Source organism: Strigops habroptila, unplaced genomic scaffold, assembly GCF_004027225.2.
Source record: "Strigops habroptila isolate Jane unplaced genomic scaffold, bStrHab1.2.pri NW_022045634.1_ctg1, whole genome shotgun sequence".
NCBI lineage: Eukaryota > Metazoa > Chordata > Aves > Psittaciformes > Psittacidae > Strigops > Strigops habroptila.
In genome coordinates this window covers 225,591-242,036 of record NW_022651110.1, presented here as the reverse complement: position 1 = coordinate 242,036, position 16,446 = coordinate 225,591, and the positions used below count along the sequence as shown (strand labels likewise).

Here is a 16,446-nt window from a genome sequence, read left to right as displayed (position 1 = left end):
CAGGGTGCTTGCTTGCTCAGTTATCTATCACTAAAGAACACCCTTATGTTCTGCCTTGCTCTTCTAGCAGTCGCCAGGAGGTACCAAATCTACTTTAATTGCTCCTTTTAAGCTGTTTAGTTGCTATAGTGGGTGGTTTAGCAGCAGGAGTGGCTGTGTATGTTGTTTGGTGGCAAATGGAATGGTTTCTATTGATACCTTAGACATTAACATGTCTGGTGTATAAAGTAAGTTGGTTTTCTTGCATTCCTGTCTTATTTGACTTTGAAAGGGGTTTTCCAACAGGGAGTTAGCAGATCAGGTGAGGGAGTTCATGCTGCTGCAGACAAACAGCTTTTGGTTGCTCCTTCTCTGTCCCTCCTGCCCCAGCATGACCTGTGGATGTCCAGAGTAACGGTACCTGGAACAGATGGAAGGGTGAGTAAACCAGGCCTCTGGGCTTCTGATACAGGATTCAGGAAACGTTTTGCAGGAGGGGTTTGGCTGAAGTTGCTGGGTGCTTAAACCCCTTTGTTTGGATCGTGGTGCAGGCAGGTCTATAGGTGTTGTGCGTCGTGGGGCACTCAAAGCATGTGCAAAGGGGAGTGTGGACTGAACTCAACCCACTCTGCATGTCTACCCCTCCCTGCAGCCTGTGGCTGGAATCCTCTCAGGGCACTGGCTGCTCTCCTCTATCATTTACTTTAAATAAAGATGTGTGGAGCTGTAATTCCAGCTTTGCTGAGCCAGCAAGTTTGGGATACTTGGCATGCAGGGCCCTGGAGATGGTCAATTTGGGAGGTATCTTAGAAACTGGTTTCAAGGGAGTTGTATTTCTCAGTATAAATCTGTGTAAGAAATGGACATGTAGGATTCTGCATGCCCCTTACGAGAATATTCTTTACTTAAGGAAATATCTTTCTTAAAGGGAGCAAGAGCTGCATGAAAGCAAGCATCTGAACTAATGTTTTCTTCCCTGCTAGAAATCTGCCTAAAAGCTCAAAGCTTTAGTAAAACATGACCAAAAATGATCAGAATTAAGCAGAAGTAAAGACTCTTTCATTTGTCATGGAAACCTTGGATGTTATGGGCCAGCCTGTGGCCTGGATCTATCGAAATCAGTTCTCCCATGCTCACTGATGTGCAAGGGGCAAACAGAATCCTTTCCACCTAGGAAAGGGCTGGTGCTTAGCCCAGGACTGCAAGACTGAGGCAGAGCACAGAGGTTCTTGCACACCTTCAGGGGTCTGTTGTGCTGAATGTACCTTTTGTGGGGTGCTGGAATTTCCCCCCACCGCCACCCCCTGTGACCTTGCTCTTGTAGGAGCTGATTCTTGAGGAAAACCTGCAAGACCTAATGAAATTTCCCTGAAACCTTCACCTAAGTGGGGGGAAAAGCCTCAGTGCTGGGAATTGTGCTGGACCAAAGGCCTGGAGGAAGCCACATGTCTCTGAAGGGCTAGATGTTCCCTTTTCTTGCTCAGGGAGAATAGAGCTGTGTCAGTTCCTGCTCCTCTTGTTCAAGATCAAGCTACAGTTGTGCTGCATCTGCTTCTGCTGTAGCTGGAGGCTCTTCGGAACTGGGTTTATTTTTCCTTCCTCAACATAAGCAGAAAGGCATGTTAAATGCTCTTTATGCCTCCCCAGCCATCAGCTGCAGGCATCTGCCATGAAACCAAATGGAGACACGGGGGGAAGTGGGCTCTTTACAAAGAATCCCCCTAAAAGCAAAGGCTGAGGCACGTGGAGCTTGAGTGCCTGGGAAGTGCCAAGTGGACAAGGGGAGGCTTCATCTCTGCTGGGTGCCAGCCAGGAGGAGAGGAGCCTGCTTGTGAAGGGAGCTGAGCCCAGGGCTGCCTGCGGCTCACAGGAAGGGAATTTCCACCCGGGTTTGTTTTTCTTGACAAGAGTGTCAAGTGCTGGAATGATCTTTGGGTGAAGAAGAGGCCGAGTCCTGCTTCATAAACAGCATCCCCACTTGAATTTAACCTCATTGTGGCTCCTCATAACATGACATCACTCCGGGGCCAAGCTCTTCTCTCTCTGAACTGCTGCTTCTGCCTTCGGGATCGCTGTCTCTGTGGAGGATAATCTCCTCCTTCCTGTGTGAATTAGGAGGAGCAGCAGCAGAGGGGCCCCGAGACCATCCTGACTCCAAACAAAACACCACTGCAAACAGCCCTCTTCCCTCCCCTGCCCTCTTTGCTCTCTGCTGCTGGTTTCCTCTCCGAGAGGACTGGAATAGCCAGGAAGTGTGCAGCCCAAAGCCCATCTCCAGAATAGTTACCTGGGGAAGGGAAGAGTGGTGTTCTGCCAGGACCCGGGTGCATTTGAGGGAATACCCTGGGAATTTATTCTCAGCTGGTTTTCCAGCAAAGGTGACAAGATCCAATGTTACCTTTTGCTTCAGTGCTCTCCCTGTTTCAGTTGAAGGTGTTGCTTTCCCTTAAGTGTCCAGAGCAAACCTGGAGTAGGAGGAAGAGGGACAGGAATTGTTCAGGTTCTTTAGGACTTGTTCTGGAGCAATTGATAGTAAATGCTTGCTAACTTGTTGGAGCAAAAGAGAATTCCTGGTGAAGGCAAGGCCAGCAGTGGGCACGGGTTTCCTCCCTACCTCTTGGTTAGAAGTATTCTTTGCTGGAGGCTTGCAAACAACTGCTCTGCTCCAGCTCGGAGTTGGCTGTGTGTCAGCAGCAGTGGGTGTTAGGAGATTCCTGCCTTTTTACCACTGTGTGTGTATGTGTGTGTATATATACATACACACACACACATATATATTTTATATATATATCACTGTATATGTTGTTTTCTATCAGGTCTGGCTATAGCTGACATTAGGAAGTGTAGTGTCATGGTGTGGAGTGCTCCTCGCTGAAGGTTGGAGAATCTCTGGGCCAGTTGGGACTTGGGAAGTGTTAATGTGAGCAACTGGTTCTCAGCAGAGATCTGCTGGGGAAGGGGGGAGATGATGACATGACTCCTTCCAGAAGGTTTTTAACATTCCTGGGATTCCAAGAGAGGGGTTTCAGGGGAAAAAAAGCCTCCCTTTTGGCTTGACAGGAACAGTCAGTGCGACTTAAAGAAAAATATTTGCTTTAGGCTTGTTGGAAGATGCAAAACCTACTAAAACAATTAATTCACTTTGAAAACTAGAAGTGAGGGAGGGAATTGCTGTTGTCTTTGGAACTGTTTCTCTACCAGTTCTCTGCTGGGCACCAGGATGTGAGCAGAGCTGCAGCTGCATCAAGCTCCGGTTACTCGGTGCCTCTGCTTGAGCAGCCTTTGTGCTGGGGGGGACAATGCTGCACAACACTCTGAGCCTCTTCCCAATAGGAAAACTCATGGAGTGACTGGGGAAGGTGGAGGGGCTGGACATGATGGGTACCTGCTCTCCTTGGTCTTGCCTGTGTTCAGCATCCCGGTGCTCAATCCCAGAAGTAATGTTGTTGGAAGAGATTTGAGGTCAGTCTTTAAGGAATTCTGACATGGAGCTGTTGGAGCAAAGCCAGAGGAGGCCACGAGGATGAGCAGGGGCTGGAGCAGCTCCCGTATGGAGCCAGGCTGAGAACATTGGGGCTGTTCAGCCCGGAGAAGAGAAGCTGCGTGGAGACCTCAGAGCAGCTTCCAGTGTCTGAAGGGGGCTACAAGGATGTGGAGAGGGACTCTTCATCAGGGGCTGGAGTGATAGGACAAGGGGTGATGGGTTCAAACCAAAATGGGAAGTTCAGGTTGGAGATAAGGAAGAAGTTCTTCCCTGTGAGGGTGCTGAGGCGCTGGCACAGGGTGCCCAGAGAAGCTGTGGCTGCCCCATCCCTGGCAGTGTTCAAGGCCAGGTTGGACACAGGGGCTTGGAGCAACCTGCTCTAGTGTGAGGTGTCCCTGCCCACAGCAGGGAGTTGGAACTGGATGACCTTAAGGTCCTTTCCAACCCAAACCATTCTATGACATGGTTGCAAAAGCTGATGTGAGGTGTTCAGGTGCGATGGTTTTTGGTTTGCAGGTAGCACCCTGCAAGGGGTGTGCTGGGCCCAAACTCATGTGTATCATAAGAGGTGAATTCAATGGGTCTTGGTGGCTTCCAATATCCCCCAAACAAATGGGCTCCCAAACTCCTGTGATGCAGAGAAGTCAAGTTAGTTTCTTTTCTAGGCAAACGGACTAGAAAAACTGCTGTTATTAAGGTCAGCACTTTGAAACCTGGAATATTCTCCCCTCCACACACAAAATGCTTGTTGTGACAGGTTTACATGAGCCCTGGCCTCATCCAGTGGGACATGTGTTGCACCTCCCATTGTCCCTGCTCTGATGTGTGTGGACTTGATGTGCTGAGCTATCATGATGGGCCACTTCAGTTACGCTGGACTGTTCTCCTGCTTGTTCTGGGTGTTTTGTTATGAAGATGGAGCCTCTAAAGCACTTGCTGGGGGCCAGTTCCTGAAAGGAATGACTAAACCACAAGTATTTAGGCTGCTGCCATCCCAAACTGCACATTGCAGAGCATGGAGTGTCTTCCTCACCATCTGAAGCCTACCAAAGGCAATGCTGCTGCCAAAAGATTGCTCTGGCCTGGATTCTGCTTCTTGTGCACCCACGTGGAGAGCTGGATCTGTGACTTAAAGCCATTGCTGGAGCAAAGGGTGTGCTGGGGAAATAGGAGGGAGTGGAGGGCACAGATTTACTGCAGCTTGGACTTGAGTCTCTTTGGCCTTAAACTATTGTATAACCAACATGATAATGTGGGAAGGTGAAGGATCTGCCCTGTGCCAGTGTCACTGCTGCTCTGCTTCCCTTTACTGCCTGCCCTGCTCTGTTAATGTGTCCTTGGATCCTTGGCCCTATCTCTTTCCCCTTTGTGCTGGGCTCTTGGGCAATCTCCTGCCTGCTTCACAGCACATTATTTGGCCCTGCCAAGCTCTGTGTGTCTGCCTGGCAGCAGATTAGCGTTGTGCTTGGTGATAACATTGTTCCTTGGGGAACAGATGATGGGAGGAGGAGGGTGGGAGAGTAGGAAATCGGAGTCAAATGGCAATTGCTGGGGCCTCTGCAAGAGCAGAAGGTATAAATCAAAATGAATTTGATTTATATGGGTGCTGCAAACCTGGTGGGGCTTTTTCCTTCATCATTTACACAGCTATGGCTTGTAGCACTATGTGTGCTGTTGGTTTATGTATGGTCCTTAGCAGGTAAGATCATCTCGGATGTGTCAAGGACCAGCTCTGGCACAGCAGGAATGTGAGCTCTCTTTCATGCACTTCTACCACATTATCACAGGAAAACCCTTCCCAGTCTGTGCCTCAGTTTCCCTCGTGTCTCACAACTTCTCCCTGCTCCTAAGCATGGATGTGGGGAGCCAGATCCTGACCTGACAGCCTTTGAAGTGGGGGTGCTGTAGTTGTAGACTACTAGGAAAGCAGCCTTCTGGTGCCCAGGCTCCTCCATCATGGGGCCAGAGCTGGTCATTCACAAGATGTGCTGATGGGACAAAGGTTCTGGAGCAGCAGGAGCGCACGAGTGAACCCTCGCCACAGGGTGAACTGGTGCGACGGGAGGGTTGGGACCAGAGGGTGCAGTTCCCACGCAGCAGCACCTTGTTGGCATGGCCCAACGAGGGGGATGGTGGCAGAGCAGAGCTAACCCGGGCCAGCCAGAACTGGAGGTGTTGGGAAAGCGGCTCTGGCCTCCATGGAGGCGGCAGGGACTCGGGTTACAGCTCCTGGAAGGACCCGCCTAGGGGAGGACCCAAGGAGGGACGGGCTCAGCCGAGCTCTTGCCAACTTGGCTCCCAGGAGCCAGCGTTTGGGAGCGCTGTGATGGGGCTGTAAAGCGCGTCTGAAACTTTCCTGTAAGGCACTTGGCTTTTCTCCTTGTACCTCTTGCTTGGGAAGCACCTCTGGCCTCCAGAGATGGGGATCTCCTTGCTGGATAGCTGCCCTGGCTTCCGGTGGTGGGGAGACCAACGCTAAATGCCAGCTTTGGATGCGGTTGGTTGTGCTTTCAGGTAAGAATCTGTTCTTTGGAGTAAAAGCTTGTACTATTTATGGCTTAAATGTAGCCGTGGTTTGAATGTTTGGCCGTGTAAATCAGTGCGCAGGGTAAAACAGGTTGGCTTTGAGTCCCTTTGTAGATCCATTGTTCTGCCTTGATCAACAGGGATTGTGGTGGTTAGTGGGAGCATGGATTCAGCCACTCATCCCTCTTCACTTCCACTGTGGGTTTGTTACCAAGTGTTGAATGTCTTCCCACGTCTCCAGGAGCTGCCTGGCATTTTCCACTCCTGCAAGCAGGAGGAAATGGAGAAGGGAGGACACTCTTACCTTTACTTTCAGTGTAAGAGGACTCTGAACTTACTGTGAACCTGGGGCAGTAACAGAGCGAGAAGGGAGATGGTGTTTGCACACAGATAACGCTGGCGAGGGGAGAAGCCGCGCTCCTTTTGTGTGGTGGCTCCTACTGAGCTGCAAAAGCTCTGCTGGATGTGAAGGGGGAGAGACTTGAGTGGAGTTTGAGGAAGTGTGATGGGAGAAGAGGCTGTGTTTGCATATTGCTCAAGGGAAAGGGGCTGCTGGATTGTTGCAGCTTGGCACTGGAGTCGTGGTTTACCGAGGGAACAATGCTGCTGAGGAGAAACCTTGTAAGAGCCTGCTGAGGAGTGTAAGGCCATGGAAGGGGGTTGCTCGGACACTGAACAATAGATTCCTCCAGCTCCTTTGTGCATCATGGCACCAGCCTCACTTTCTATCTGCTCGCTGCTGTGGGCAGGGTGTTCCCCTGCTAAACGTTGCTGTGTGGCATTGTCTGCCCTTGCTGCCGAGCTCCCAGGGCAGTTTGCTAAGGGCAGGGTAGCAGGGAAGTGGCACAGGAGCTCCTCGAACCCATCACAGGCGTTATTAACCTGTCAGCCCCTCCTAGACTCGTAGGATTGCCCAAACCCAATTTGTAACCCACATTGCAGAGGGAATTGCAACCCTCAAACTTTTCCCTGGGCTCCAACTGGGTTTTGCCCAAAGCAGCCTTTAAATCCTCATGACAACATCTGAATGCTGAGGGGCTGCTTCTCTACATTGGAGTGTTGCACATGCAGGACATGGCCCCTTTGTGGCTTTACAAAGCTCTCATCCCCTCCCCCAGTAAACACAGCATTAAACAAGTATTGTATAATGCTGTGAAAAAGGTTCACAGTTTGCCAGGAGGAAGCTTATGGGGCCTGTCATAGCTTGGGAAGTCTTCAATGTTTGCAAGAGAAGAAGCTTGGTCTCCATAACTTAGTGGCAAGTTTAAAGCTAGTCTTATCTGGATTCAATTTGGCTTGGTGTCAGCTCAAAACCGACTGAGAATAAGACCTAGAGCCATCAACACTGTAGTTTAATGGTCCTGGATATGGAAAGCATCGTGTGAGCTGCCTTTGTGCTACACTGTGTATGGGCCAGAGCTGTTCCGTTGTGATCCTCACTATACCAGTTCAACTTCTATAACTGGTACCACTTTAGTTTCTCTCCTTCCCCCCTTCTTCCCATACGTGTGCTGTTAAAAAGGTGAAGAGGTTTATCTAACATCAGTGGCAATTTCCTTTTTGATTTGGGATTCAAGCTTTCACCAATGTTTGGAGGGAACTGTTTTGAATGGCCAAGCCTTTGGTTTGATTTTTTGGATACACCCTATGAAGGTGGCATCTACCTGCCTGTGATTCAGTGTCCCGATCCTGGGCGTTCCTCCCTTCCTTCTTCTTCCATTGCTTTCTCCTGTCCAAGCCAAGTCCCCACGTGGTGTGTCTGAGGAAGCCACTGGGATGCTTCCATCCCCTGTGCTGCATTTGGACCACACGATTCCTGAACAGCTAGAGATCTACAAACATCCCACAACCTGAAAAGAGAGGAAAGATGGACTTGGTACATAGTACTAGCTCATGGCTCCATCCCTTGGGGCAGCTTGATTCCTCCTCTGCCTCCTTTTCCTTTCTTTCCCACCAATATTCTTGCAGCCCAGACCCCTCCATGTCCTGGGCTGCATCCCCAGAGCATGATGCTGAAGCATCCCAGAAAACAGCAATACTGGAAAACCACTGCCTGGAGAGTGCAGGAACATGGACTCAGAGAATGAACATGCAACTAATTCGGGCCCCTGAGCTGTGTTTTAGGTTTGAGGTGATTTAAAGTGAATTATGAGTCAGGCACGTTGTGTTTTCTCCCTGTGTAAGAGGACTGCATGGTGTGCCTTAAGCCTTTGCTAAGATGAGGGTGATGGTTGAGCTCATGAGAGGACAGGGAGAACCAGTGACTTCATCTGCAGGACACACCAGGCTAAGGAAAAAGTGTGTCATCCATCAGTCAGCACCTCAGTGCTGCGAGGAAGGAGGCTCCAAACTAGGTTTGCCCTTCCCAGTGGGGACTGCAGCCAGCCCTGACTTGAGATTTCCAGGCTCTGGGTTAGGAAAGGAGCAGGAACATCTGCTGTGGGGTGTAGGGATCCGGCTGCTGCTCATCCCATGGGATTGTTCATGGTGCTGGATCTTTTCATGGTTTCTCTTCTGGTGGACACAAAAAAATCCTTTAACATCCTTTAACTTAACCTGCTGCTTCATGTTTGGCTGCCCACAGGGCGGGGATTACTAGAGGTAAAGAGGCTTTAACAAGTGATGCAGAATCAGGGAATGGATTGGGTTGAAGGGACCTTAAAGCTCATCCAGCTCCAACCCCCTGCCACGGGCAGGGACACCTTCCATTGGAGCAGGTTGCTCCAAGCCCCCTGTGTCCAACCTGGCCATGAAGAGGGAGGGGACACCCACACTAATGTTACGACCCAGACAAATGGCTCCCAGCAGCGCCCAGTGTGTCAAAGAAATGGGAAAAGTCCTCTTGAGACTTCAATATCTTCCTATCAAGTTGTTTTCCAGTGAGTTCAGTGAGTTTTGACTTGCAGCCTTGTTCCAGAGCTGGAAGGGGGGAAGGGAGCTGCTTCCCTTGGTGCACAGGTGACTGACTGGGTGATACTCTGGCTGCTGGCCCATGGTTGTATAGTCCAGAAGTGCTGCAGGGCTTCCTGATGATCCAGCTCCATGGTTGTATGTGCTGACTTCTTGCCACTGTTTTACTTTTCAGGGCTGAGGAGTCTCTTTTCCTGCCCAGTTCTTCCTCTCTTGGCAAAGTTTGGGAAGTACTTTTGGGAAGGATCAGCAAGTGCTGCCCATGGAGCAGTGTTGGGAAGCATGCTCAGCATCTCCCCAGCTTGTAACAGTTGTGTGTGTTTGCAGGCCCAAGCAGCTAATGCTCCTCTTGTCCCCCTCTAGGCCAGCAGCAATGAAGCACTGCTTTTACAATGAGACTGTGGGGTTCTTCTACAACAATAGCCGCAAAGAGCTGACCACGTACTGGAGGACAAAGGATGTCCTGGTGGTTGCCCTCGGCCTGACAGTGAGTGTCATTGTGCTCCTGACCAACCTGCTGGTCATCACCGCTATCATCATCAACCGCCGCTTCCACTACCCCATCTACTACCTGCTGGGGAACTTGGCAGCTGCAGACCTCTTTGCTGGCATCGCTTACATGTTCCTCATGTTCCACACGGGGCCCAGGACAGCAGAGCTCTCTCTGAAGACCTGGTTCATCCGTCAGAGCCTGCTGGACACCAGTTTGACAGCCTCTGTGGTGAACCTGCTAGCAATCGCTGTGGAAAGGCACCAGACTGTGTTCACTATGCAGTTACACAGCAAAATGTCCAACCAGCGTGTGATGATCCTCATCTTCTGTATTTGGGTCACAGCCCTGCTCCTGGGGCTCATCCCATCCTATGGCTGGCACTGCCTCTGTGCATTGGAGAAGTGCTCCAGCATGGCACCGCTCTACAGCAGGAGCTACCTGACCTTCTGGGCCATCTCCAACCTGGTTATCTTCCTGATCATGGTGGTTGTATACACGCACATCTTCATCTATGTCAAAAGGAAGATGACCCGGATGTCCAAGCACACGAGCTTCCACCCGCGCTACAAGGAGACCATGATCAGCCTGGTCAAGACGGTCACTATCATCCTAAGTAAGTCCACTTCTTGGTGCTTTGAGCCTCCAGCCTGGGCTCTGTGGGGTTGGTGGGGTGGATGTGCTCAGGACAACTGGCAGCACTGGGAAGTGACACTTTGCTTCCCTGGTGCTTGGGGTGATGCTTTGCTTTGGCTGCTGCTGAACTCAGGTTTCAGGGCTCTGCATTAGTTCTGGGTGAGCTGTAGCAAGACAGGAGAGGGTGAGCTCCTGAGTCTCCTGCCTTCTGACATGGGTGTTTCTCAGGTTAGTAGAGATGAGAGGAGGTGTTCCTGATGTGACTTGGTAATACCTGACTGCTGTAAGTGCTGGGACTTTGGGCACAGAAGCAGCTCTTAACGTGCTCAACTCTAGTCTGCTTCCTCCACGCAAGGGTAGCATGGAATTAGGAGCTATAATCAAGAAGGAGCACTTGGTGCATCTTTTATTAAAAGGATGGAGCGAGGTTTGGGGCAGCTATTACAAGGTGGTAGGGAAGGAATGAGGGAGTTGCAGCCAAATTCCTTACTGTTTATGGAATGAAGCATTGAACTCTGTTCAGATTTCTTTGTTTGAGCAGCTCAGCGCTGGGGCTCAGGCAAATGTGTCCTTGGGAGCTCCCAGCTCTCAGTTCAAGCTGCTCTCCATGAGCACACAGGCTCCAGGAGAGTGCTGACTGCCCCTCAGTCTGTCTGCAGCTGCAGTCTGTAGTGAAACAGGAGCAGGAACTGGAGTGGTCGGTGCTGAGGCTCCAACTCTGCAGGATATTGAACTTCATTGAGATCTGTCCTGCCCAGTGCTGCACATCTAATAGAACCATGGAATGGTTTGGGTTGAAAAGGACCTTAAGATCATCCAGTTCCAACCTCCCTGCCATGGGCAGGGATGCCTCACACTAGACTGTGTCAGCCAAGCCCTGTCCAACCTGGTGTTGAACACTGCCAGGGATGGAGCATTCACCACTTCTCTGGGCACCCAGTGCCAGTGTCCCACCACCCCCACAGGGAAGAACTTCTTCCTTATCTCCAACCTGAACTTCCCCTGGTTTAGTTTGAACCCATCACCCCTTGTCCTATCACTCCAGTCCCTGCTGAAGGTCCCTCTCCACATCCTTGTAGCCCCCTTCAGACACTGGAAACTGCTCTGAGGTCTCCACGCAGCTTCTCTTCTCCAGGCTGAACAGCCCCAATGTTTTCAGCCTGGCTCCATACAGGAGCTGCTCCAGCCCCTGCTCATCCTTGTGGCCTCCTCTGGTCTTGCTCCAACAGCTCCATGTCCTTCTTATGTTAATAGCAGAGGTTGCGACGTGCATTGTGCTTTCAACAGCCCCTTGCTCCAGGATTTCTTTAAGGAAAGACTGTTAGATCGTTAAAGCAGAAGGGAAGAACCAGATTGAAGTGAATCAAAGTGCTCAGCTCTTGAGCAGCTCCACTCCAGGCGCACAGTCACAACCCTTTGCTTGCAAATCTTTCCTGATAAGCACAGAATTTGCTCTGTCAGGGAAACCTTGTGGCTGCAAACAAAGAGTCCTCCCTTGCAAGCTCCCCCTGGCACAGTGGGGCTCAGCAGGGGAGGGGAGCAGTGAGGGGGGCTGTGGGGCTGCTCACTGTGTCCCTGCTCCAGGGCTCGCTGCCTCGCTGGAGCCTGTTGCAACTTGTGAGCATCGAAACTGGAGTTTTCTGCCTGTTCCTGCTTTTCCTTTGATGCTGCCTCCCAATCTCTCTCCATCTCTTGTGTGCAGCTGGGAGGTGGTTACTGCCTGGGTGCTGCACAGGGGGGCAGTGGGGCTGAAGGATTTAGTTACTTCATGTGTTTTGTACAGTCTGCAGTGGAGAGAAGTTGGTTTGTTCCTCCTTCCTTCCTGAGCAGTATCAGAGTCACCGATGGTGTCAGCAGGCCTGTTTGACTTTATGGGGCTTCACATTAACTGGAAGACTGTTGGGAGGATGGGGGATGCTGGCCAAGAAGGGAGATGCAACTCACCTTATATTGGGAGATCCCCTTCCTCTTGATGCTTTTGTCTTCTGCCTTGAGTGAGGAGAAAGCTGGGGTCAGAGGAGGCTCAGAAGAGCTGCTGTGGTTCCATAGGGAATTGGGACTGGTGCCTGAGGATGAATGATGTGGTGAGAAACCTCATGGAGGGAGACTCAGGAGCTCATCAGGCCTTTGGGACTCTTGTAACCCAAGAGTTTTCCCTTCCTCTGCAGGGCAGCATCAGAGAGAAGCAGCAATTGGTTCTGTACAGGGAACAAGAGGGAGTTGCTGAACTTGAGGAGCCTTTCCATTTGGATTCAGTGTGCAGCAAGCTGAGGCTGCAGAGGGTTCCTTCCCGCCCTAAAGCCCTGGTGTAATCCCTTCCCCACCCTCATTCCCCAGCCTTCTGCAAACTTGGACTCTGCACAGAGAATACTTTGCGCCTTATGCATCAGAGGGTGAGGCACTGGTGAGGAAGCCGAGGGTGCGGTAGGAGTTGTGTGCGTCCCACTTCATTGTCAGGCAAGGATAATCCTGCAGGTCCTGGGCATCGGGAACAGGTCTAGGAGCTGACCTGGAAACCTGTAATGAGACCAAGGTTTATCTGGAAACTAGTAGGAAGTCTTCCCACAGAGCAGTTGAGTGACGAGGATGTGATGTGACCAAACCACGGGGCAGAGGCATTGCTGACCATGCTCTGTTACATTACTAAGAGTTCAGGTTCTTTCTGAATACTTCAGCTTCCATTAAGGAGCAAGGAAAGAGCTGGATTTGCAGGCAAAGAACTTCATCTTAGGTGCTTCTTTTTGGTTTCCCCCTCTTCTCTGTAATATTCCTTTGGCTTTCCTTAGTGCTGCTGGGAGCCAGTCTCTAGTGAATCTGCCTTCCCTTGTGAATGCTGAAAACCTGGCCAAAAAAGAAGGTGAAAGCACTAAACAAGGAGGTCCCTTTCTGCAGGTCCAGTATTGGCCCTTCCTTTGTGACAACCAGGAATCCATCTTGTATATTTGCAAAACACAGAGGAGGCAAAGTCCTGTCTGCAAGTGGGGGGAAAAAGCTGCCTGGGCCTGGATGTGGTGGCTGCTGTGCTGAGCATGGTTTGCTTAAATCCAAGGGTTCTGTGAGGCAGTGGCCTGAAGTCAGCAGGGAATGCTCCCAGAATCCCTGGGCATCCCTCCCAGGTGTTCCTTTAACTCTGCACCAGTGCATTTCACTCAGTGACAGCCATGAATTCATCCTCTCTGCTCTGGTGCAGCTCCTCTGGCTCTTGTCCTCTCCAGGCAGATGTTTTCCAGTAAAGGGTGTAGTTACAGAATTCCCAGCAAGTCTCATTCCCTTCCACCCTTTCCCAGAAGACACAGCAGGGTGCAGCTCCTGTGCTTTAGGATACAACCTTCTGCAATAACCCCCGGGAGCAGCGATGGGCGAGTGCTGCATTGACGTCAGCCTTCAAACCATGGCTGTAAGAAGGGCTTGAGGAGCTGCAGCACCTCCCACTCCATCATGCAAAGCAGCAATTACCCTTCTGCCAAAGAGCTTTGCAGGTGGTGGCAAGAACATGGTATCTGCCCGACTGAATCAGTGGTGGAGCCTGTCCAGCTCAGCCCTGGTGTTAGCCAGCCCATTGCTTGGCTGTTTTCTGCTCAGCTTAGAGCAGTGAGAGGCTGCTTCTGCCTCAAGTGTTGGCCAGGACTCAGCCTAACTCATACTAAAGCCCCTGTAAACTGTGTGGACACCGGAGATTGTCATTCAAGGTTGTTTCTCTGACTCTTAGGATCCTAGAATGGTCTGGGTTGGAAAGGACCTTAAGATCATCCAGTTCCAACCCCCTAGGTGTCCCCCGAGGGCCACCTCACGCTAGACCATGTTGCCCAGGGCTCTGTCTTGAACACTGCCAGGGATGGATCTTCCTTGATATTACAGCCTGTTCCACTTCTTGGAGGGAATGGCATGTAAATAGGGAGTATGACCATGTTATCCCTGTGAATGCAATAATGGGGAGGTAAGTGAAAGCACTTGAAATGTTCTTCCCTGTGAGGGTGCTGAGGCGCTGGCACAGGGTGCCCAGAGAAGCTGTGGCTGCCCCATCCCTGGCAGTGTTCAAGGCCAGGTTGGACACAGGGGCTTGGAGCAACCTGCTCTAGTGGAAGGTGTCCCTGCCCGTGGCAGGGGGTTGGGAATGGATGAGCTTTAAGGTCCCTTCCACCCCAACCATTCCATGATTCTATAAACCACCAGTGATTCTACTGAGCATCTTTATAGTGCAGGGCCAGGAACCTGCTTTTTCTCTAACAGCTCTTATTCTCTCCCCAGGTGCTTTTGTCATCTGCTGGACTCCAGGACAAGTTGTGCTCCTCCTGGATGGCCTGGGCTGCAAGAGCTGTAATGTTCTAGCAGTGGAGAAGTACGTCCTGTTGCTGGCAGAGATCAACTCCTTGATAAACGCTATCGTCTACTCCTACAGGGACAGCGAGATGCGAAGCACCTTCCGGAGGATCCTCTGCTTTGTGTGTTACAGGAATTCCAAATACACCCCCACGGTGGTGAAGTTAAACACCACAGACCGTAAGACACTGTCTCAGAACGGGCACTTCACTGTAGATTCCTCTATTTAGCTCTTGCTCAGCGCCTGATCCTGAGGAGGGAGCAGAGGGGAAGAGTGACCTGCTTCTAAAGCAGCAGAGCCTTCCCTGCTGTGCTCAATACTTGTCGTGGGTAAGGGACAAGATAAGGAGCTGCTGGATGGTGCATTGTTGAGGACAAGCACACATGGAATAGCATTCTTTATTAAAGACTGCTATTTCTAATGCAAGGTTGATTTAATGGAGCAGCATCTAGAGGCGTGCTGGGTGCTACAGGAATCTCCCACCAAGCAAAGTATTTGGTACTTCAGTATTACTGCCTCCAGAAAGAGTTGTTCCAGCAGTAGCATCCCCCAAAGAGCCAAAGCTCTTCAGCTTTATGCATTGTCTCCTAAACAGAGCTGCTTTAGTGTTTCCCCAGAGAGCCCTATTCAGGTTGTGTTCCACCTGCATCAGAAATCACATTGTTAAGGCCTCTTCAGGGAGGAAGTGGGTTGAATTGCTTCCCGAGAAGCAGATTCCTGCTTTCTGAAGTGTTCTGGGCTTTTGTAGGATGTCTTAGGAGCACCTAATGCTTTCCTAAATGGGAGAGTGGTGCTGTAACTCACTGCAGCGGTATTTGTGTTCTGCTAAATGATCCCATGTGCTATTTGCAAGTTCATTGCCCGTTCTTAAATGTGGAGTGAGTCACGTTCCCATGAAACCATCTTTCTACTCGCTGAAAGCCCTTTGGGACAGGTTTAGGTTAGATTCCAAGGCAAGCAGTAGTTTGCCTTGGGTTTTAATGTGCAGTTTGTACCTTCATACTCCAGTGCTCAGCAGTTCAGTCTGTTCAGATGTAGCCTTTCCCTCAGCAAAGCCCCATGAGGAATTAGGAATATTAATGTTAGTCCATGTAGGATCTAGTTTTCTAAGTCCATTTGCTGCAGGTGATGTGCAGTGTGAACTGTCACTCTTGTAAAGCCACAACTGGAGGGCAGAGGCTCTGCTGGTGGAAGAATAGTCCCAGCTGAGGACCTAAAACTTCTCCTTCATGCTGTTAAACTTGAACAGTGGGAATATGCCAGTCCAAAATCCCAAGTGAGTCATTTGCCATGAGCTCCTGTGAGAGCAGGGAGAGGCTGACAGGAGGCGGGGGTTGGAATCCTGGTTAAATTCATCATTTTCAGGGGGTTTTAACTGGGTTTTAACAATAAACAGCTCCCTGAGTGATCACCTCAGCTGGCTTTGAGAGAAGACAACTTTCCCAGAGGCATTGTTACTCACGTGTGTGCATGGACTTGTTGTTCTTGCAGGACAGAGTCAGGAAGTGCCAGTATAAAGGTGACAGTCTCCTGGATTGACTAAACCAGTCTTGGAATATGGTTCCCATCTCTGTGTCCCAGAGGCTTTTTGAATAAATGTTGTCCTGGGTTTTAGAAAAGAAGACTTGGAATTTTTCCCTTCTCTCCCCACTCTGAAGCCCTGGGAAAAGGAACATCCAGTTGTGTGATGCTGGAAAGGAAGGATGCTGCCCTTCATGCCTGCATCCCCGCAGCCTGCTGTGCTATGAGCTGCCTTGGAGGTAGGTTCTCCTCAAGAGCATCTCAGGACTCTCTGTGTGTGTCTGGAGGGGTGAGAGCCTCCAGAAAGACCATGAAGAGAACTGGAGGGTCATTTCCAGGCAGCCAGAGCAGGCGGGAAGATGCCAACCTTGGTCCATTGCTTGCAAACACCAGACTTGGCAGTTTTGGGGGCACTTCACCCACTGGTAGGGCTAAAAGAAGGCAAAATTCTCTTTGTATTGCCAAAGATGACTTCCAGTTACCTTCTAGGCCCTGGAAAATACTGGGTTTGGGATACAGGTACACACTGTGGTGAATTAGTAGTAGCTGGAGGAAGATGCTAACAGTGAACTCATGGAA

At 50.6% G+C, this 16,446-nt stretch overlaps 1 protein-coding gene across 2 annotated transcripts; it reads left to right on the top strand.

Annotated features, from left to right (window-relative positions):
- The first annotated feature begins 5,727 nt into the window (after window positions 1–5,727).
- LPAR2 (lysophosphatidic acid receptor 2) lies at window positions 5,728–15,968 on the top strand. 2 transcript variants are annotated; one of them, XR_003989859.1, is made up of 4 exons: window positions 5,741–5,977; window positions 9,263–10,005; window positions 14,274–15,431; window positions 15,642–15,968. XR_003989859.1 is itself a non-coding variant. In XM_030475237.1 (3 exons), the coding sequence occupies exons 1-3, from the start codon at window positions 5,943–5,945 to the stop codon at window positions 14,573–14,575; spliced, it is 1,080 nt and encodes a 359-aa protein (XP_030331097.1). In that variant the 5' UTR covers window positions 5,728–5,942; the 3' UTR covers window positions 14,576–15,968. The 2 variants fall into 2 exon arrangements, 1 of the variants encoding a protein (XP_030331097.1); XM_030475237.1 differs by having other exon boundaries at window positions 5,728–5,977; window positions 14,274–15,968.
- Window positions 15,969–16,446: the final 478 nt, after the last annotated feature.

What these genes read in the sequence shown, in the direction of transcription:
- LPAR2 (XM_030475237.1), top strand. Translation starts at nt 5,943, where the DNA reads ATGCCAGCTTTGGATGCGGTTGGTTGTGCTTTCAG. An exon ending in GCGGTTGGTTGTGCTTTCAG is followed by an intron (nt 5,978 to 9,262) that starts GTAAGAATCTGT and finishes GTCCCCCTCTAG; the next exon opens with GCCAGCAGCAATGAAGCACT. An exon ending in GACGGTCACTATCATCCTAA is followed by an intron (nt 10,006 to 14,273) that starts GTAAGTCCACTT and finishes TTCTCTCCCCAG; the next exon opens with GTGCTTTTGTCATCTGCTGG.